This window comes from Nothobranchius furzeri, chromosome 5, assembly GCF_043380555.1.
Source record: "Nothobranchius furzeri strain GRZ-AD chromosome 5, NfurGRZ-RIMD1, whole genome shotgun sequence".
NCBI lineage: Eukaryota > Metazoa > Chordata > Actinopteri > Cyprinodontiformes > Nothobranchiidae > Nothobranchius > Nothobranchius furzeri.
In genome coordinates this window covers 51592340-51613832 of record NC_091745.1, presented here as the reverse complement: position 1 = coordinate 51613832, position 21493 = coordinate 51592340, and the positions used below count along the sequence as shown (strand labels likewise).

Here is a 21493-nt window from a genome sequence, read left to right as displayed (position 1 = left end):
CTGTGTGTCTGTCCAGTGTTGTCAACTGTTTTTGACTGAAAGTAGCTGAAGTTCCCCCCAAAAGTCGCTAGATGTCGCCAGATGACGCCACGTGCTAATTTGCATGTGACGCAATGACGTCACCTGGCTTGCGTGATGACGTCGCCACGTTTGCGTCATGACGTCACCGGTCTTGTAGAGTAAATCAAATAAAACCCGCGTGATTTTATTTTTAAAATTATTTAATTTATTTTTTAATATTTTATTAAAATAAAAACCCCATAGAATACAAACAGCAGCCTTTAAAACATCAGGTAAAGATGGAACATAAAAATGGAAGGAATATTTCTATTTTGTCTGAAGAGAATGGAACTCGTAAACACAAAAATATTAAATTGATAGGAATGTATGTACTGTATGATTGAATTAAAATGATTTTTTTCTTGTAGTTTTCAAGTGCCTTGAGATGTATTCTTCTGTTGTGATTCAGTGCTATATATTGACCTGTGTGTGTGTGCCTTGAGATGTATTCTTCTGTTGTGATTCAGTGCTATATATTGACCTGTGTGTGTGTGCCTTGAGATGTATTCTTCTGTTGTGATTCAGTGCTATATATTGACCTAAAAGATCATATGTACCGTAAATCCTCTAATATTAGCCTGTATTTAATTAACTGCCGGGTATCATATTTTGGCCGGTGTCGGAGTCGGCGGAGGTGAATAATGGCCGTTTTTTTATTGTGGCCGGGTGGAATGTGGTAACAAGCAAGTACGGGGGCGGTTGTGTCATCCTTCTCACTTTTGATTTGCCAGTGATATACCGCGAGGGTAACTTAACCGTGCGGAGACGAAGAGGAGGCGAAAATTTGATATCAAATTCAAAGAGAACGTGCTGATTATGCTGCAGAACACTCTGGGGAGCAGTAGCAGGGGTTGTATGAATTAGTCACTAGTCGACTTCACCGCTCCATAGTGACTTTTTATGCCTGTCATCGACTAGTGGCTGTCACGTGATAATGACCGGCAAGATGCAGTCCACGGAAAAGACAGCAGCCTGCTGTCAGCAGGTGATGAGCTCCAGCGCGTCGGGACGCAACACGCTGTGCCAGAGCGTCGGTACTGACACCCACCGTAAAACGGACATTTAACCAAATTGTGACGTTTACCCTCTTACAATTTAACATTCCCCTCACCCCATCCTAACCTTAACCAGCTTGCGCATGCAAAGCTCTGATTGTTGATGCACTCCAGACATCTGCATCCTGAGCACGGCCACAGTAACATTATCAAATCAGGTGTCGCCACCTCAAAAACTAATTTAACACGTGATCGTTCATGTTGGCTCATTTCCTTTTATGTTTTCTGCCTTTTATTCTTTAATTTGTGCCTGATGCGTTTCGCTGCTGTGGATCGGGGTGCATCACCTCTTTTGTCCTCGGTGACGCACCTAACTGATGTGGCCGGCAAGCAGCGCGCACTCCGCTGTTTTTGCGGTCGGTAGATCTTTTAGAACTGCAGTTCAAAGGTAACTCATAAGGTGAATATATATGAACCCAGGTAGCAGTTTCTCTTTAGGATTGAGAGGAGATGCAGGAAGATAATAAACAGGCAGGACTGAAAAACAGTCAAATAAAAACAAGTTAGTTTTTGTACCTGGTGGTAGCAACAAACAGACACCATTGAAGGTAATCAGACGTGAGGAACAGAAAATGAAATAATTATTTTAATGTTTAGAGCAGCAGGAACTCCGAGAGGCTGCAGGCGCATCAGTGAGTTTGCGGTCGCTGCACAGGGGGAGGGGGGGAGATGGCTGAAGCAGAAACTACCGTTGTCAAAAGAAATGTGTTTAACTTTGAAAATGTGGGCGCAATTTTAATTGTCAAAAACTCCAGCGAACAATTAGTTCATTTTGCTCAAATAGAAATTGAGGCCTGCCTCTAATTCTGGTCCTCCTTCTAATGAAGGCCTGGAGCTTGATGAGCTTGAGTCAAATACAGGCCCGGGCCTGTATTAGAGGATTTACGGTGTATATTTTGTTTTTGTTTGATTTTGTTGCTTTTAGTACTTTTGTGTAAAAAGAAGCAGGCCGTATTTAGTATTCAGAAACGTTACATGCAAACTGCCAATGACCTGAGGTGTTTGTCTAACAGTATTATTCTGTTTTTTATAAAAGTTTTAAATGTGCTATGTTATTGAAGTCATCATAGAGTTCCAATGTTCCTTGAATGCACCACAAGTGGTGCGAGAAGCCATGGGTGAGTGCGACGTTGCCAGCCAGTGCCAGCCGAAATGCGGCAGGATGGCGCAAGGAGCGGTTGCCCTTTATGTAGCTCCAGTGGCTATCTCAAATAATGGACTTGTGAAAACCCACAAAAGGTTTGATTGGTCAGTGGGGGTAGCGTGATCATGCTGCATACACATGCACAGATCATTTTCTTTCTGATCCTCTGGAAGGAAGGACAGTCCTGTCGCTTCAGATGCATCGCTAATCTGCAGGTAAAGTCAGCTACAAAGTTGTAGTCAAAGTAGCTGAGGGGGGTCAGAAATGTCGCCAGATTTGTCGCTAGGCGCTTTTTTTTTGAAAAAAATCGTTAAAGGGGTCTGAAAAGTCGTTCGAAATGGTGACAAAGTCGCTAAGTTGGCAACACTGTGTCTGTCTGAGTCTGATCCTTCTTCCCTGCCCCTACTGCTCTGTATGTGGATAGTCTGGACACGCAGTTACACATGTTGACCAATCACCTGTGGCTTTCACCAAAGCAAAAGGGGGAGGGGAGGGAGGGTGACGGCTCCCAATGACGAGCTGGCTCCCGTCGTTCACTTCATAGAGCCGGCTCTTAGAGCCGGTTCGTTCGCGACCGACACATCACTATCCAGAATCACCCCTGAGCAATGTAGAAGACTGGTCTCTCCATACAAGGGGCATCTAAAAGCTGTGATCACCAACAAAGGCTTTTCTACAAAGTATTAAATAAAGTGTGTTCAATACTTATTTCAATACTTATAATACTTATTCAATACTTATTTCACTTTATTTATTATGATTCAGTTTGTAAATTTAAATGTTCTGATTTCTTTGTATGAATTCAATATTTGGCTGGATGGCAACATCTGGTGCAAGTCATTAGTCAATAGCCCACTTAGAAATAACCTTACTGATGAAAATGCTGATGTGACAGATATTTATTTCCCCTGCTGTATACACATATAAACACAAATAAGAAACCACACTACGAGCAAATGAATGCAAACTATCTGTATGTACAGGTGTGCAGAATAAATATGTGCAGATTTAAAAAATCAGGGGAAGAAGCAGTCTCTGGGTCCCGCAGTGCCTGCAAACCGTCCATGGACCTGGTGAGCGGGTATGATCTTCTGTCATCAAACTGAACCTACATGACACAGTTTTCCTAGGGACCCCCAAGGACCAAAAAGGGGCGGTAAGGCGTTTCCTGTTTTCAGTGTTGCACTACGTGTAGCTGTTTGGTGTTTGTGGCTTGCTAAAACGGATTTAATTTCTCTGTACTAGGATATCTCTGAGTTATTGTAGCACATAAGCACCCTAAAACACACCTTTTCTGTTGTTCCACCTAGCTTTTAGGGAACCATTTGAGTTCGCACGCAGTTTATTTGGTGTTGAACAGTTTGCTCGTCCAGTTGGCTTATCCTCAGCATGGCTATGGCTACTTCTGTCTCTGCTTCTCCATCTCCTATCTCTTGCTCTCTGTGTCAAATGTTTAGTTACTCCTCTGCCTCCTTTAGTGATAATGGTCCGTGTAATAAATGTAGCATTTTTGTAGCTTTGGAGGCGAGGTTGTCAGAATTGGAGGCCCGGCTCCGCGCTGTTGAAAAGCCCGTAAACAGCCGTAGCTACTTAGCTAGCGTGGGGCTAACTACCTCAGAACCACACTGTAGCGATCCTCCAGCAGAACCCGAGCAGCCGGGCCCTCAGGCCGGCTGGGTGACGGTACGCAGGAAGCATAGAACTCAGCCCGTGGGCCACCACCAAACCGTCCATGTTTCTAACAGATTTTCCCCGCTAAGTGACGCATCCACTGGCAAGCCGACTCTGATCATTGGCAGCTCCATAGTCAGAAACGTGGCATTAGAGACTCCTGCAACCATAGCTAAATGTTTACCTGGGGCCAGAGCGGGCGACATTAAATCTTACCTGAAACTGCTGGCTAAGGATAAGCGTAAATACAGTAAGATTGTTATTCACGCTAGAGCCCTGCACGGGCCTAAAATCTGAGCCTGTGTTCGGCCCGGCCGAGGGGGTGGAGCCCCAGCCCGACCCGGTCCGAAAAGGTTTTCAGGATTCTCTGGCCCGACCCGAGCCCGAGCCCGACTTTTGTTTAACCAACTAAATGAAAAAAATGAAAACAAAGTGTGTCAATCCTGACCAATGTGTTAAAAGACGTGCATGCGCTCTGGTTCTGTGACGCACTCCAAGCCCCTCTCCACATCTTCAGCTTGCTGTGGACCTTATGTAGTACACACTGACAGTGAGCTGCACTGAGCAGTTTCCAGCTCAGATGTTCAGATGGGAATCTTTTGAGTGATTTAGTGTTTACATTTTTTTTATGAATTCGATTAAAAATAAAGGCGCCCGGCCCGTGGCCGAGGTAATTACACAGTCATTGGCCCGAAGCCCAGCCCGATGGCCTTCGGCCTAGGGCTTCAGTGCAGGGCTCTAATTCACGCTGGCGGTAACGACATCCGGTAGTGCCAATCGGAGGTCCCTAAATTTAATGTTGCTTTGGTGTGTAAGTTTGCCAAAACAATGTCGGACTCCGTAACTTTCTCTGGCCCCCTGCCTGATCGGACCAGTGACAACATGTTTAGCCGCTTGCTGTCCTTCAACCGCTGGTTGTCTAGGTGGTGTCCTGAAAACAACGTGGGCTACATTGATAATTGGAAAACTTTTTGGGGAAAACCTGGTCTGATGCGAAGAGACGGCATCCATCCCTTTTTGGATGGAGCAGCTCTTCTTTCTAGGAACATGGCCAGTTTTATTAGTCCTCAATGACGACCCAGAGTCCAGACCAGGAAGCAGAGTCGTAGTTTAACACACCCCTCTTCAGCTTCTGTACTGTTACCCACCCACTACCCCATAGAGACAGTGTCCTGCCCACAGCCCAAATCACACTGATTAAATGTCAGGCTTAATAAAGCAAATCATGGAAATCTCATAAATATTAGAACAAATTCAACTGAGCAGAAAATTAGAAAAATTAAATGTGGGTTATTGAACATTAGATATATTTTTTCTAAGACTTTGTTAGTTAATGACTTGATTTGTGATAATCAGATTTCTTTGCTCTCTCTCACAGAATCCTGGCTGCAGCAAGAGGACTATGTTAGCTTAAATGAGTCGACTCCTTCAAATTATTTAGATCATCATATTGCTCAAAGTACAGGGTGAGGAGGAGGAGTAGCAACCATTTTTCATTCAGACTTATTAATCGATCCCTTACCAATTAATAGCTACAGTTCGTTTGAACATCTTATTCTTAGTTTTCCTAATCCAGAATGCAAAACTGTAAAACCACTCTTGTTAATAGTAAATTAGTAAATGGATATGTACCACAGGATTTTAAGGTTGCTGTAATCAAACCTACACTTAAGAAGCCTTCTCTGGATCCAGATGACCCAATGATTATAGACCAATATCTAACCTTCCATTTTTATCCAAAGTCCTGGAGAAAATAGTGTCCATCCAAGTATGTGAGCATTTAAACACTAATGATCTGTTTGAGAAATTTCAGTCTGGTTTTAGAGAGTATCACAGCACTGAAACTGCATTAGTGAGAGTTACAAATGATATTCTCATTGCCTCAGATAAGAATCTTGTGTCTGTTCTAGTCTTGTTAGATCTCAGTGCTGCCTTTGACACAGTAGATCACAATGTTCTTGTAGAAAGGCTTGAACATGTTGTAGGGATCAAAGGAACAGCGCTAGGCTGGTTTAAATCCTACCTTTCTGATAGATTTCATTTTGCAAATGTACATGACAAATCTTCTTCATACTCCAGGGTAACTTGTGGAGTACCACAGGGTTCAGTGCTTGGACCACTTCTATTTACTATATATATGCTCCCAATTGGTAAAATCATTAGACAGCATGGGATAAACTTCCACTGTTATATTTATCCATCAACCATGATGAACCTAATCAGTTAGGTAGATTACAGGCTTGTCTTGAGGACATAAAAATTGGATGACTCTGAACTTTTTGCTTTTAAATCAAGACAAGACAGAATTTCTCATCTTTGGACAGGAAATCCAGAAAATGAAATTGCTTAGTCAATCACCTGACCTGAATGGCATAACATTAATCTCCGAGAACAAAGTAAGGAACCTTGGTGTTATCTTTGACCAGGACATGTCATTCAAATCGCAGTTAAACAGGTTTGTAGGATTTCCCTTTTCCACCTTAGGAGTGATGCTAAAAAACTAGTTCATGCATTTATTACATTAAGACTGGATTACTGCAATTCATTACTCTCAGAAAGTCCACAGAATGTAGTTAAAAGTCTTCAGCTTGTCCAAAATGCTGCAGCTAGAGTTCTGATGAGAATTTAAAAAGAGAGATCATATCTCTCCTGTCTTAGCTTCCCTACGTTGGCTACCTGTTAAATTCAGAATAGATTTTAAGATCCTTCTTCTCACATATAAAGCTCTTAATAATCAAGCTCCATCATACATCAGTGATCTGATTGTTCCATACTTTCCTAACCGAGCACTTCGCTCTCAGACTGCAGGTTTACTGGTGGTTCCCAGAATATCTAAAATTAGGATGGGAGGCAGATCTTTTAGTTATCAGGCTCCTCTCCTGTGGAACCAGCTCCCAGCCTTAGTCTGTGAGACAGACACTTTGTCTACTTTTAAGAATAGGCTTAAAACATTTTTATTTGATAGGGCCTATGGTTAAAATCTGATGTTAGCCTAAATCTGGACAAGTGGGGGAGTAGAGGGAGGTGGAGTGTACAGTCGGTAAAGACGGCTCTCCCTTGCCCTGCCTCCAACATGCCTCCATCTAAATAGGATAGATTATCCTGAGTTATCTCTGTAGTTATGCTGCTATAGGCTTAGACTGCTGGAGGATACACTGACCACTTTTCACACTCTACTGCTTTCTTCTACAATCTGCTCTTTAACTGTATTATTTTCTGCAATTTCAGCTGTTAACTTTATTTTCTCTGTAAGTGTTTTTCTCCCCAGAAGAAGCTACAACGATGTTCTGCTGAGCCGTAGTGGCCTCATGGAGGGGGCCATTGTCTAGCACACTGCTGCTAACCACTTAAACATTCTCCCTCTCCTGATAATAACTTTTTGCTTTCCTTGACGTTGGATGTGCTACTACTAGTTTACCCATTTAATTATAGATTCACTAGAATAAATACAATAAAGCTTATCCCTCACCAAATAGAATATTTACTAAGAAATCACAATGTAACCATAGGCACATTGCTTGGTGTGTGTGTGTGTGTGTGTGTGTGTGTGTGTGTGTGTGTGTGTGTGTGTGTGTGTGTGTGTGTGTGTGTGTGTGTGTGTGTGTGTGTGTGTGTGTGTGTGTGTGTGTGTGTGTGTGTGTCTGCTCTGTCTTCTCGATCCCCATTGAGTCGTGGTAGATGGCTGCTTATACTGAGCCAGGATCCTCTGGAGGTTTCCTCCTGTTAAAAGGGAGTTTTCCTCTCCACTGTCGCTATATGCTTGCTTAGTATGAGGACTGCTGTAAAGTCACTGACACTAGTCAGTGACTTGATGCAATTTGCTGGGTTCCTTATATAGGAAACATTTTTTTCTGATTGGCTTAATGAACTGACCTGAATTGGAATGTTTATTATGTGAAGTGCCTTGAGATGACTCTTGTCGTGATTTGGCGCTATATAAATAAAATTGAATTGAACGGTTACTTGACTGTGATAAAATTATTAAATTAATCCAAGACATGAATCATATTTGTACTGGTTAACTTTACAATAGACAGAATAAAAATATTGCTTTTTCCCTCTACTAAACTTCCTGAAAGCATGGTTTACTTCTGCTTCTGGTAAAAAAAAAAAAACTAAAAAAAAGGAATGATTGAGAAATGACTGATGGTGCAAGAGAGGAGGAGTACTTCCTGTCTGTGTCGTATTTAAGGAGCCTTCTAGTTAGAGTCAGTAGAACAAGAATTGATTCCTAATGCTGGCTTCTTTACCTTTTATTTCATTGTTTACTGATAGTTGTACTCATTTTTATATTTAATCCAACACCAGATTGTGGCTGAACTGAAATGCAGGTAATTGGAACAAATGTCTCTGGGTTTGCTCAGGATCCTTTTTCTTTTTTGTTTCTACTCCCATTAGAGGACTTTTCTTGTGAATTGACTGGACAAAGGCAAACCAAACTCAGATCAGACTAAAGGAACCACTTCAACCTTGGTTTGTAGTGCAGAAGAACATCAAAATATAATGATGTATATTTTCTGTTTTGATTTTGATTCTTCAGAATTTCTGAGATCCAGAATGAGGGACACATGGACTACTGTGAGGAAAAGCTTTGAGGAGATCATTTCTCTGTCACTAGATGTTTTCACCTCTGATAAACCGAAAGGCTGGAGAAGAACTGTTCTCCTCATGGTCACTTGTAGTTTATGGAGCCTCCTGCTCAGCTCCCTGCTCCTCCTGTACCTTCTCTTCACCCTGGACTATAAGCTCATGGTGGCTGGAGGAATCGCCAGCTGCTTTGTAGTTCTGCTGACCTTTGCCCTTTTCCTGTCAAAGAGACTGAGGTGTTTAGGGACCCTATTTGTAGTTTCCATTTTCATGAAGAAAAGCCGAAACCTGCTCCTGACAGCAGGAACAAGTTTAGTTGTTCTCAAAAATATTCACAACACTCTGGAGAACCTCACGCTCCTAGTCCGCAGTATGATTTGCAACCTAAAGATGAAGAAAGCATCAATCATCGCTCCATTTGGGAATTACATCAGGATGCTAGAATGGATTGGAAACATACTGAAAGGAGTTACGGATCTAGGGTTGGTTAATCTGGACTCAAAGCTTGATGTTTCTCCCAGAATAGAGTCAGAACATTTTAATGTGAAGCTAAAGGATGCAGAGCAGAAACTAAATGAGACTGTAAAATACGCCCAAGCCCTGATTGAGACCGTCTCTTCTGTGACCAACAGATTGTTACCTGCCCTCAGCTTCCTCGTGCTCATGATGTTCATAACTTTACACATAAAAAGATACTGCAACAACATGAAATATGAGAACAGGTTCATCAGCAGTAAATTTGTTCTTTTTGATGAAAAGCAGAAGGCGGAAGGAAAGCCCCATGTTCTCCCGCTCACCGAGGTGGAGGGGAAACTGTATTTCTTCATCCCCTCGGCCCGTCCCAACACCAAAGAGGGGAAAGCTGTCCTAAAGTTTGGGGCCCCAGTTCTCTCCCATTTTATAGCCTGGATCATAGTTATAACTGTAGATGCCTTGTTGTACTGCTTTGTTGACATTGTTACAAAGAAGTTATCAGCGCTGGAGCCTTTCCATGTTCCCTTATTAATAAGTTTTAAAGTAAGTAACCCTAACCCTAACCCTTCACTCAGCTGTATGATGAATATTAAATTGTTGATCTTTACAGGGAATTTCAACCTTAATCGGTATACCGTTTGATGAGAAAAGTCAAGAAATGGACTTCTCCTTTTCTGTGACCTTATTTGAGGAACAGTGCCTCCCTGAACCAAAGCTGCTGTTGTACAACTCAGTTTTTCCTCTCAGCATCATCTTTCTGGCCCTGATCCTCATGGCTCTGATAGCATCCAAGGTTTCTCAGCTCAGGCTGATAGTCTGCGAACGATTCTTCACCAGTGCAGGACACGCCAGAGTGGAGTATCTGCATCGCAAAATCCTGAAGAAAAGGTCCAAAATGAGGACGGAAAGAAGTGAATTCAGCCTCAAGTCATTTATAGCTAAGGTTTGAATTTTAAAACATTGTAAATATAACATTTTTTTGTTTTCAAAATGAAATGTGTCCTCTGACATATATCGCCTTGCTTTGCTTTCTTCAGCCACATTTCTGGTGCCCAATAATCTTCAAAGCCAACAACGATCCTCAGAGAACCTGAAACATGACACCAAAGGTCTGATGAGGGCTGGAGATGAGGTTGGGTCGTGATTGCTTCAATCTGGTTCAACTTTAGGGCAACAGGGAGGAGAAGGTCCTCGGAGGATGAGTTTTGCATATTTGTTTCATTTTTAGATGTTTATTATTACTAATAGCACTGATGGATTAGATTTATACAGCACTTTAAAAAGCAGACGTGTCTGCTCAGTACCAGAACTGCATGATGTCACTAGCTACTAAAATCCACTGAGCATACAGAACTTGCAAAATTAAGTGACTCAACAAAGTAGAATGAAAGCTGCTGTTATTTATTTGTTGTTGATGTTTATAGAAACTAAATATATCTGCAGGGCTTTAGGCCCAAGGCAGTTATGTCTCAGACCCATTTTAGATCATGACCCGTTAACAATAATATTATGTATTCTTTAGACCAATCTGAATATTCTGTAAAGTTCATAGACATCAAAACCATAGAAACAAAATAAAATCAATATAAAAATAAAAACTGATCAACACTGTTTCTTCATTAAAAGAATAGTTTTCTGTGAACACTTTATATATTTGATATTGTCCAGCTTAAGCAGACATCTGCTTATTTCAAGCAGAGCTGAGCTGTGGGAGAACATTTCAAACTTATTTATTCTAAATTTTTATCGCCTTTGGGTTTAGTGCATTCACTTAATATTAATTATAAAATTATAAATAACAGGTCACGACAGTCTGGGCATAGAAAGTGTTTCTAGGAACTAAAGCTTGTTGGGTTAGGGTTGGGAGCAGCTCACCTGTTCCACTGACAGGAGAAATCCTCTCATCAACAGGTGATCAACACAGTAACACCGACCCAAAAAACAAAACAAAAAAAAAAAACACCAACTTCAAACAAGGCCACCGGGAATTTCCCCGGTCGGGGCCTGGTTCCGCCCACCGTCCCCGTTAGACAGGAGCTGCTCATCAAGCTATGGTGACACCAGAGCTTGGCTCTATTGGCACTCATTAGTGCGACTAGATTCTACAAAGTTCTCATAAATAAACACACAGCTTACATCTGGCTCATATTAAACCAAAGCCAAAGCCCAATGCAGGAGCTAGCTTGTAATGAGCTCAAGCCTTTTTGCCGCTTGGGTGGTGGGGAGCGGTGGGGAAACGCATTTAAACAACAGAACTGACCAGAATACTGACGTAACACCGGCGCACAGAGTAAAGGTGTGGGTTTCAATTAGCAACAGGAGAGTGTGGGAGAGAGGGCAAACACAGCAAGAGAAACACAAAGTGAACCGACTGATAGTAAAGTTTTTGAGCTAAACTATGGGAAAGGTGTGGATGTTTAACCTCCTCATTATGGGTGTTAAAACACCCACATTCCCCACGGGTGTGTCGCCCATGGGTCTGAGGACGCTGAAAATGCCTATAAAAATTTCTCTAATCTGGTTGGTCCAAAACTAAATAACGAATCCTTAACCCTCCCACTGTCCTTTTGGGTGACCACCACCTCATCCCTCCCACATGGACTTCAACGGATAAACCATCAACCCTGCTCAATGGTCATCTTTCCTGGAGGGGTCACCCAATCGGACATTGGGAGGGTTAAAAGAAGAAACAACTCCTCTATTGAGTAATCCAGCAAAGTGTCCAGCCTTCATGCTAAGCTAACTTCTCATTGGGAGATCAAACCAGACCTTTTAACAGAATGTAATTTAGCAGCATGAGAACCATCTCATCCGATGTGAAACAGTCCGCCAGAAACCACCTATGAAGTATCAGTTCGACCAAGTGTACATATTCTGAGAGGGCCTTTGACTCTCAGATACCTCAGAAGTCCACGCACTCCATTGGCGGAGACGGCTTTGCTTGCCGATCTGATCCCCAAAAACTTCTACTACGCTGGTATGTTGGCGCTACACTGGCGCTGAATGGGTTAAAATTAATTTGATAACTAATTAAATATAAATAAAATTCAGCAGATTTATTTTATAAATCACATCTTTCTGAGTCACTTAATCATCAGAGTTTATTCATTGTCTCAGTTGATATTAACTTGAATCACCATTTATAATAATTTGTCCTGCATCATCATAGTAATAGAAATACAGTATTAAATAGATTTTTATAAACTATATTTTTGCCTCTGTGTTAAATTATTATAGTGTTGTTTCCCTGGCATACCCAAATTACCTACTTTCATCACCAATTGAATATTAAAGGTTCAATAAAATTGATAATCCATATTTTTATGGAAGATTACATTTAATTGAATACCTATTTATATTATCGACAATTTATTAAAAGTAGAATAGTAGATGTTTGGACAAAAAGATCAGTTCTGATCAGACTAAGCTAACCTGCCAAAGTGGACCGCTGCAGCTTTAAACCTCAAATGTCAAACATTTCATGGTGATTCATGTGAACATTGTTTTATAAAGCTTTGCATCCCTCTCAGCTTAAGCATTACATGATTATTTGCAGAATGTTTGAGGTCTGCATAGTAAATAGCAGCAGCAGCAGCTAGTTGTAACATCAGTAGACAACATATTTATTATTTGTCTGCTAAAATGCAAAACAGGCTGTGGTATAAAAGTTCATTAATTGACTTTTTCTTGCCCTTGTTCAGGGTCAGTTCCGTCTAATTAATTATTAGAGCCACTACTAAAAAACAGGTGAGTACTATTTCAAGAAGTTTCCATATAAATGTGACAGGGTGAGTGTCACTGTATCTCGACTGATCATGCGCCATGGCTACGGGGATGTCCCTTTGGCTGACTGGTTAGCACGCGTGACTCTGACCCCGGAATCTGGGGACCAAATCCCACCTGGGCCCTCATTTCTCCATCTTGCCACATAAATTTTACCTTAAACTTTCCAAATATTAATTTTATAGTATTTATTAAGTAGGTAGCTTAAAGTGAATCTGAAAAGAAAATTACTTTTTTGTTAATGAAAAGGCAGAACTTCACCCACACATGGAGGAAACCCTGACATCATGATGCCTCACAAATAATGTAATCATTTAATTCAGAAATTTTTTAAGTTTGTGTAATTATCCATCCATCCATCCATTTTCATCCGCTTGTCCGGAGTCGGGTCGCGGGGGCAGTAGCCTAAGGTGAGAGGCCCAGATTTCCCTTTAGGTCTCCTCCTGGTTGGACGTACCCAGAAAACCTCACCAGGGAGGCATCCTGACCAGATGCCCGAGCCACCTCAACTGGCTCCTCTCGATGTGGAGGAGCAGCGGGTCTACTCCGAGAACCCCCCCCCCCCCCCCCCCCCCCCCCCCCCCCGAATGACCGAGCTTCTCACCCTATCTTTAACCCCTTCTTTCCACCGGAGCCGTCAGCAGCGCGTTACTGCATCAGCACGTCTTGCTCGCGTAAGCTGCTGCTTGGCCCTTTCCTTGAGACGCGAAGCAGCAGGGGAGCAGCTGTCACCGACAGAGCGTGAAGTCACACGAGTGACTTTGTCAGTAAACACAACAACAAGCAGGAGAAAACTACAACATGGCTCCAAAAGGTTTGTGCTTTATGTTCTGTCCGTTTTATAATCGCAAATACGGACCTGAAAAACAAAGGAGACCGCTAGCTAGGTGATAATTTCTCACGGGGCCGCACAGTTAGTAACTTTTTTTTAAAGTAAAGCAACCGGAAGGCAGTACGTTTCTTTATTCTGAAAATCTCGGGAGCTTCTCTCCGTTTCCGCGTCCGATTTCCTGTCTTTCCTTCCCCAAAAATGTCGAACTTGATCCGTTTCAGAGGCGTAGCGCTTAGAAAATAGAACCGGCGCGTAAGAGCCGCGACATGCTGCTCCTGAGACGCGGCCGACTCGCACTGCTGACGGCTGCTGACGGCTCCGGTGGAAAAGGTTCTGTTGACCACAGCGGTTCCTATCAGCAGCTATGACGTGCTGCTGCAGTGACGTGCTGCTGACGGCTGCTGTGGAAAGAAGGGGTAAGGGTGAGCCCAGCCACTCTTCGGAGAAAACTAATTTCGGCGCTTATATCCGCAATCTCATTCTTCCGGTCACTACCCACAGCTCATGACCATAGATGAGGGTAGGAACGTAAATTGACCGGTAAATCGAGAGCTTCTGACTCAGCTCTCTCTTCACCACGACAGACCGTGACAACGCCCGCATCACTGCAGATGCAGTACCAATCCGCCTATCGATCTCACGCTCCAGTTTTCCTTCACTCATGAACAAGACCCCGGGATACTTAAACTCCTCCACCTGGGACAGGACCTCACCCCTGACCCGGAGAAGGTATTCTACCCTTTTCCGAATCAAGACCATGGTCTCAGATTTAGAGTAGCTGATTCTCATCCCAGCTGCTTCACACTCGGCTGCGAACCGCTCCAGCAAAAGTTGAAGATCACGTTCAACAGGACCTGAGACCTGATCCTCAGGCCACCAAAACAGATGCCCTCCACACCTTGGTTGTGCCTAGAAATCCTGTCCATAAAGGTTATGAACAGAATCTGTGACAAAGGCCAGCCTTGGCGGAGTCCAACTCTCAATGGGAACGAGCCCGACTTACTGCCGGCAATGCGGACCAAGCTCTGACACCGGTCATACAGGGACATAACAGCCCGTATCAGAGGACCTGGTACCCCATACTCCTGGAGTACCCCCCACAGGGCCCCCCGAGGGATGGGGTCAAATGCCTTCTCCAAATCCACAAAACACATGTAGACTGGTTGGGCAAATTCCCACGCACCCTCCAGCATCCCCCTAAGGGTATAGAGCTGATCCAGTGTTCCACAGCCAGAACGAAAACCACATTGCTCCTCCTGAATCTGAGGTTCAACAATCCGAGGGACCCTCCTCCAGAACCCTTGAACAGACCTTGCCGGGAAGGCTCAGGAGTGTGATCCTCCTTTAGTTGGAACACACCCTGCGGTCCCCATTTTTAAATACGGGGACCACCACCCCGGTCTGCCAGTCCAGTGGGACTGCCCCTGATGTACACGCAATCTTGCAGCCAACAGCCAACACAGCCCCACAACATCCAGAGCCTTAAGGAACTCCGGGCAGATCTCATCCACCCCTCGAGCCTTGCCACAGAGGAGCTTTTTAACCACCTCAGTGACCTCAGCACCAGAGATTTCAGAGCCCAACTCAAAGTCCCCAGACTCTGCTTCCTCACTGGAAGATGTGTCGGTGGGATTGAGGAGGTCTTCGAAGTATTCTGCCCACCGATTCACAATTTCCTGAGTAGATGTCAGCAGCACACCGTCCCCACAATAAATAGTGTTGGTAGCGCACTGCCCCCCCCCTACAGACAGAGAAAAGCCTTTAAATAGAATAGAATAGAATTCTTACAGGGGGGAAATTCACTCGTTATACAGCAGCACACACACTTACAAGTAAATACACATAGGTAATAAGCTATTGTTGTAACCTTCAACCACTAAAAATAATGAATAAAAAGGAAGCTTGGGTTTCAGAACTACAATAAGAGACACAGGCATACAATGTTCACCCGTTGTTGCACAAGTATTGAGTATTGCATTGGTGTTATTGTGTAACAAGATAATGCCAGTACAACGTAAACTGTGGAGCTATACACTCTTACTGCAGAAGGGATGAATGACCTATGGAAGCGTTCTGTTTTCTGGGATGTCTCAGTCTTCTGCTGAAGGAGCTGTCCTTGGTCTCCATGGTCTCCACAGTGGAATGCAGTGGGTGGGTGGGTTTTCCAAGATAGAGGTCATCTTCACCATCATCCTCGTTTCAAACATCTCCTCAACTGAATCTAGGTGGTAGCCCAGAACTGAGCTAGCCTTGTTATCTAGCTTGTTCAGTCTCTTCCTGTCTCAATTAGAGCTGCCTGCACCCCAACAGACTACAGCAGAGTGGATAACAGAGCCAACAGCAGAGTGTTAAAAGGATTTTAGCAGATTGGAATTAACTCCGAAAGACCTCTGTCTACTCGAGAGGTGGAGGCGGCTTTGACTCCTTCTTATACCGAGCATCTGTGTTGTTGGACCAGCTCAGTTTACTGTTGAGGTGAACACCCAGGTACTTAAAGGTATCCACCACCTCAATGTCTGCACCCTGGATGTTTACTGGTGAGTGAGGAGTATTTTTCTGGAAGTCGATCCCCATTTCCTTTGTGTTACTGATGTTCAAGAGAAGGTGGTTACACTCACACCTGTCCACAAAGTCCATGATGACTGACCTGTACTCTAGGGGTGTTTCTCAATGCCAAGGAACCTTGCCTTGATGTCTTGGCCCTGCCCGGTTGCCTAGGAGATACGTCATTGGGAGCTGCCAAGACGTGCTCAAATGTTCATGTTCTACCGAGGCATGTGATCTCCATTTGTTAGCCGTTTAGCTAGCTGAGCAAGGATACATGGGAGGTGTCTTGTAGCCTAGACTTGGTCAAAAATTACCCACAATACACTGCAGTATTTTCAAAAAGACAGCGGATCAGAAGCCGGCAGCTACTTTGGGGACAATTTCAAGTTTAAAAGTAATTCAGCTACTTTAAATAGTTTTTTTTAGATCCAAAGCAGTTATCTATGGTTGGTTAGTTGCTTAATAGTTGCAGCTTTGGTGGCTAGCGGGTTGTAACGCACTTATATTTTTAATTTAATAAACATATACACAATTTATAAAGTAAAAGGCTTGTTATATATTTATATTGAAACTAATAGATATAAGATATAAAGTTATCTCCCGAGTCACGTGACCACCGTGGAAGCCACGTGATGCAAGTCTGTTCCATTTAACCATTTTCTTTGACCAAGGAAGGACAGTGTCCTTGTAAGCAAGGCACCTGGCCTCGCAAGACATTGCCTCGCAAGGCAAGGCGCCTTGATATTGAGAAACACCCTATATCTTTCCCCTCTGACACACAGTCGACGTTGGCCGAGTCATCTGAGAAATTCTGAAGGTGACAGCTGCTGGTGTTTTAGATGAAGTCTAAGGTGTAGAAGGTGAAGAGAAAGGGTGAGAACACCATACCCTGTGGCGTTCCCATATTGCAGACAACCACCTCAGATGTACAGCTGTGCAGCCTCACGTACTGTGGCCTGTAAGTTAGTTGAAGGTCCATGAAGTCAGATGCTAATCTACTCCTGCACCCCTCATCTTCTGCTGCAGTAGAGACTGTTGGATGGTGTTGAAATCACTTGAGAAGGCAAATGACATGATTCTTACAGTGCTTTTTTGAATTTTAAGGTGAGTCAGCGCCCAGTGCTGCAGGTAGATGAAGACAAGCCCCCATGTTTGGTTTTTATGCAAACTACAGTGTATTTATCTCTGGGCTCACCACAGAGTGTAGGCAGATGAGGATGAGTCTCTTCATGGTCTTCATCAACTGGGAAGTCAAGGCGACTGGTCTGTAGTGCAGTGGGAAGTGATGTTTTGAGAACTGGAACCACACAGGAGGTCTTCCACAGGATGGAGGACCTGCTCCAACCAAAGGATCAGGTTGAACGTGCATGTGCGTGACCACTTCACTAAGGTGGTCAGCACAGTTGTTGAGCAGTCTGGGGCTGATTTTGTCAGTTCCTGCAGCTTTCCTTCTCTTAAGCCGCCTCAGTTCTCCTCTCACCTGGTGAGATGTAACTGAGAGAAGGTAGTGAGGGAGAGTGTGGTGCTAAGGAGGGTGTGTGGTGGGGGGAGAAGCTGTTGAATGGTATGAAGTTTGGGGGTAGGGGGAGATTGCTGTTGTTTGTTAATGTTGCAACAGTAGGAAGGTTGGAGTTGTTTGCTTTTTGATCAGATTAATGTATGCAGTTTGTACATTAGCATACACTAGGTCAATTGTCTTAATGTCTATGGCGTGGTACTTCACATGTTGGTTAAAGGTGGGGAGAATGGAGAAGAGCGAGGCAAGATTGAAATCCCCACTGATGAGCAGAAGCACATGTGGATGGGCTGTTTGCAGCTTCTCCCCAGAAGTTTGAAGCAGCTTGCATTGACCGAGGGAGGGATGTACACATTAAACACTATAATGTGTGAAAACTCTCTAGAGGAGTAATAAAGGCTGGAGACCAACAGCCAGTAACTCAATGTTTTTTGTGCAGAGTTATTGTTTGAAGGTGACATGCCCCAAGTGAACTTTCTCACATTTATGATTAAAACACAGCCAGACCCCACCTTTGCGCTTACCTTTCTGCTCCACGTTCCTGTTGTCCAACGTAAAAATAAATCCTTCCATGGAAACCTCAGAGTCTGCTATGAGCTAATTTATCAGTCCCACTGTTGCCTGGTCAATGAGCTCATCAACTATTTCCCATAATCAGACAGGGTAAAAATGGTAAATAACAACATACTTGGCAGTTTTGCTTGTTTTTAGTACACTAGTGTCGGGTCTGGGTCTCGGGGGCAGTATCCCAAGTAGGGCCTCCAGGGCAATCCTCTCCCCGGCCACATCCGCCATATCTTCAGCTGGGACATCCAGGTGTTCCCTGCCCAACCTAGAGATGTATTTCCTTCAGGTAGTCAGGTTATCTTCCCAGCAATAGCTGAAGGTCTGAGCTCGATGAAGCTAGGAGGACCACATCATTTGCAAAAAAGCAGAGATGAGATTCTCCTGCCACCAAACTCAACAGCCTTTACACCACGGCTGCACCTAGAAATCCAGCCCATAAAGATCGTGAACAGGACTGGTAACAAAGGGCAGCCCTGGTGGAATCCAACCCTCACCGGGAACAGGTTTGACTTACTGCTGGCTATGCGGACCAAACTCACTCTCCTCAGGTACAGGGACTGAATGGCCCTCAGCAAAAGACCATCCACCCCATATTCCTGGAGCGCCCCCCACAGGGTGCCCATGGGCCATAAGCCTTTTCCAAATCCACAAAACACATGTGGATTGGTTGGGCAAACTCCAATGACCCCTCCATCACCCTAGCAAACGTAAAGTGTTGGTCCACAGTTCCACGACCAAGACGAAAACCACATTGGTCCTTCTCCGCGGTAGAATTTAAAGCTAAATGTATCTCATCGCTGTGTGTCTTTTTAGCAGCTTAATCTAACTGCTAAAATGTTTCCCCAGCCTTCATTAGTGTCTATAGGAGCGATCCATCACTAAATCAAACAAACCAGCTATGTTCATGATCTAAAACATGCAGAAAACATGCTGGAAGCAGACTGCAACGCCAGGTATGTCAACCCCTTTCTTTTCCAGTCCAACAGACAGGACAGCCACTCTAAAGTTGCAAATGTGGTATTTTGGCCTCAGAGGGTGGTGGGAGACATTTCATTAACCTTGTAAAGGGTAATTCTAGCACATGCTGGCTCAAGAAATTGATTTTAAAATATGAAAAAGTTGCATAGTGTGCCTTTAAAGCCTGAAAATTAAACAATACAAAGACTATTTATTGGTCACTGATAAAATGTTAACTAAAAGCTATTAAAAACCAATTTATTTAATTATGTCATTCAGTGACATAACTGTTATGAATAAATAATAATGGCCCATACTACTAGTATATTCCCTAGAGAGGGCAGTAGACTCTTGCAGGCCTGAAAGTCGCTGGTTGTCTAATTAGGGATAATTTGTAGTTGTACTGCATTTTACTTGGTTTTTCACTGCAGCTCAAGAATGGCATAATTTTTACTGGGGATTCTCTGATCCAATCACATGGTCAGAAATCAAGACTGATCACGTAATTTGCAAAGTATCAAAATCAGATGAAAAAGATCGGATTTAAGCCAAGAAGAGTACAAATGTGACTTTTTAAATTCATAATGAGATGAATTTCAAATGGAACCAAAATGGCATAGTTTTAATCTCAGCAAGTTCCTCACCATCAATAATCTTTGCTTGGAAGAAAACAACACCATTACCTCACACAATTTATGGCAGGCAGGGATTCAGACACCATAACATGCAGATGTTAGCTAGTATGCTAACTCAGAGTTTACGTGTCTCCACAGGAGAGTTAAATATTTTGGTGGAATTCTAAGCCCGACAGCGAAGGCAGTGTAACAGCCACTTGCACTGTGTGCATACTGGGCAATCAACATGTTGGATAAGACCGTGCTGCATAATAAGAAGCCTTCAAAATGAACTACTTTCTCTTTTTTTTCTACGAGCGTCGCCACAGCAAATCATCAGTCTGCATCAAGCCCACAGCAGCATCTCTGACAAAAACACAGAGCCAACCAACAGTGTTGTGTGTTATGTTAATAAACACATAGAAATTGTGGACAGACAGCAAAACCTTGGGGTGTTGTCATTCTACAGGTGTTGTGTGGATTAATGTTAGCCTGCCAGTCAAAGCACTGCATGCCTGCTCTGTCAAGAGCATGCAAGGCAGGGCTGCCAACTCACACTGAGCGTGAGACACACGTATCTGACCCTCTTTACACTCTCTCATGCCACACCTCAAATATCTCACGCTGAAGAATCCTGCCCCCATGCTCTCACAGTAAGCTTACGGACACTAAACATTCTGCGCGCACCCCGCATTTGTATTTTGTAACGTATTTTGTCTCTTTGCTTGATCTTGTATTCTAAATACTTCTCCTTAAAACAGCATTCAAGTCTATTAAATGTCACAATATGTGTTGGCAGCTACTCCCTCAGAAAAACAGAGGGCATATTAATGCTGAACATTAAGTAGCCTACTGACTGGGAAAAAAATAAAACAATAAAATTATTTTTGTTATTTTATCAAAGTGTCAATAGATTATATTTCTGTTTCTGTAAAACCTTTCTGCAGGAACTGCTAACCAACTCACAGTGTGTTAATTTAGACAAACAAGGGCTATTTTTATGGTAAAAATGTATTTATTTTTTGTTCTATGTAGTTCTTTAACGATGTATTGACGGACTGCCCTGTTGACTGACATCCGCAGCGGTCCAGTCACAGCACAAGAGAACAGGATGTTACTGCAACTAAGCAAAACCATGGCCACAGCTCTGTAACAGTCAGCTCTTTATTGGTTTGGTGGACCAATCACAGCACTCTTGGTGGAAGGGATGTTATTGATAATAAGACGGTGACGGCTTGTTTAAAACAGTTCCATCTACTATGGACAATTTAGACTTGGGTTTTTCTTTGACCCAAGAGCAGATAGAGGTAATTAAAATCAGCTAGAAAAACAATGTGCTTGCATCTTCTTTGACAAAGCATGGTGGACTGCCTTGTTGGCTGACATCTGTAGCGATGAGTATGTCATATTGTTTGTTTACCAACAGCATGTGGAGACAGTTTGAAAGTCAACCATAGATCCTGTCCCACAATTATTTTACACAAGAAGAGATTTTATTTTACTCAACAAGAAGCATGTTGCCTGAGATTGATTTATTCATTTTTTGGGTGGAAAGTGGAAAACACACAAGTATTCCAATGATATTATGAAAATAAGTGTATTCTAAATACCAGATTTAAAAATAGTAACTGTACCGGAATACAGTTACTCATAAATAGCATTCTAAATACATAATGGTAGTACATG

At 43.1% G+C, this 21493-nt stretch overlaps 1 protein-coding gene and 1 pseudogene across 2 annotated transcripts; both read left to right on the top strand.

The window, feature by feature from the left end:
* Positions 1-3637: 3637 nt before the first annotated feature.
* On the top strand, positions 3638-5311 carry LOC139069923 (uncharacterized; annotated as a pseudogene).
* A 2833-nt stretch (positions 5312-8144) lies between these two features.
* Positions 8145-13306, top strand: LOC107378846 (dendritic cell-specific transmembrane protein). 2 transcript variants are annotated; one of them, XM_015949296.3, is made up of 4 exons: positions 8145-8261; positions 8471-9534; positions 9602-9934; positions 10029-13306. In XM_015949296.3, exons 2-4 carry the CDS (start codon positions 8488-8490, stop codon positions 10083-10085), a joined length of 1437 nt encoding a protein of 478 aa, XP_015804782.1. In that variant the 5' UTR covers positions 8145-8261; positions 8471-8487; the 3' UTR covers positions 10086-13306. The 2 variants fall into 2 exon arrangements, with proteins under 2 accessions (XP_015804782.1, XP_015804781.1); XM_015949295.3 differs by having other exon boundaries at positions 8151-9534.
* The last annotated feature ends 8187 nt before the right edge of the window (positions 13307-21493 follow it).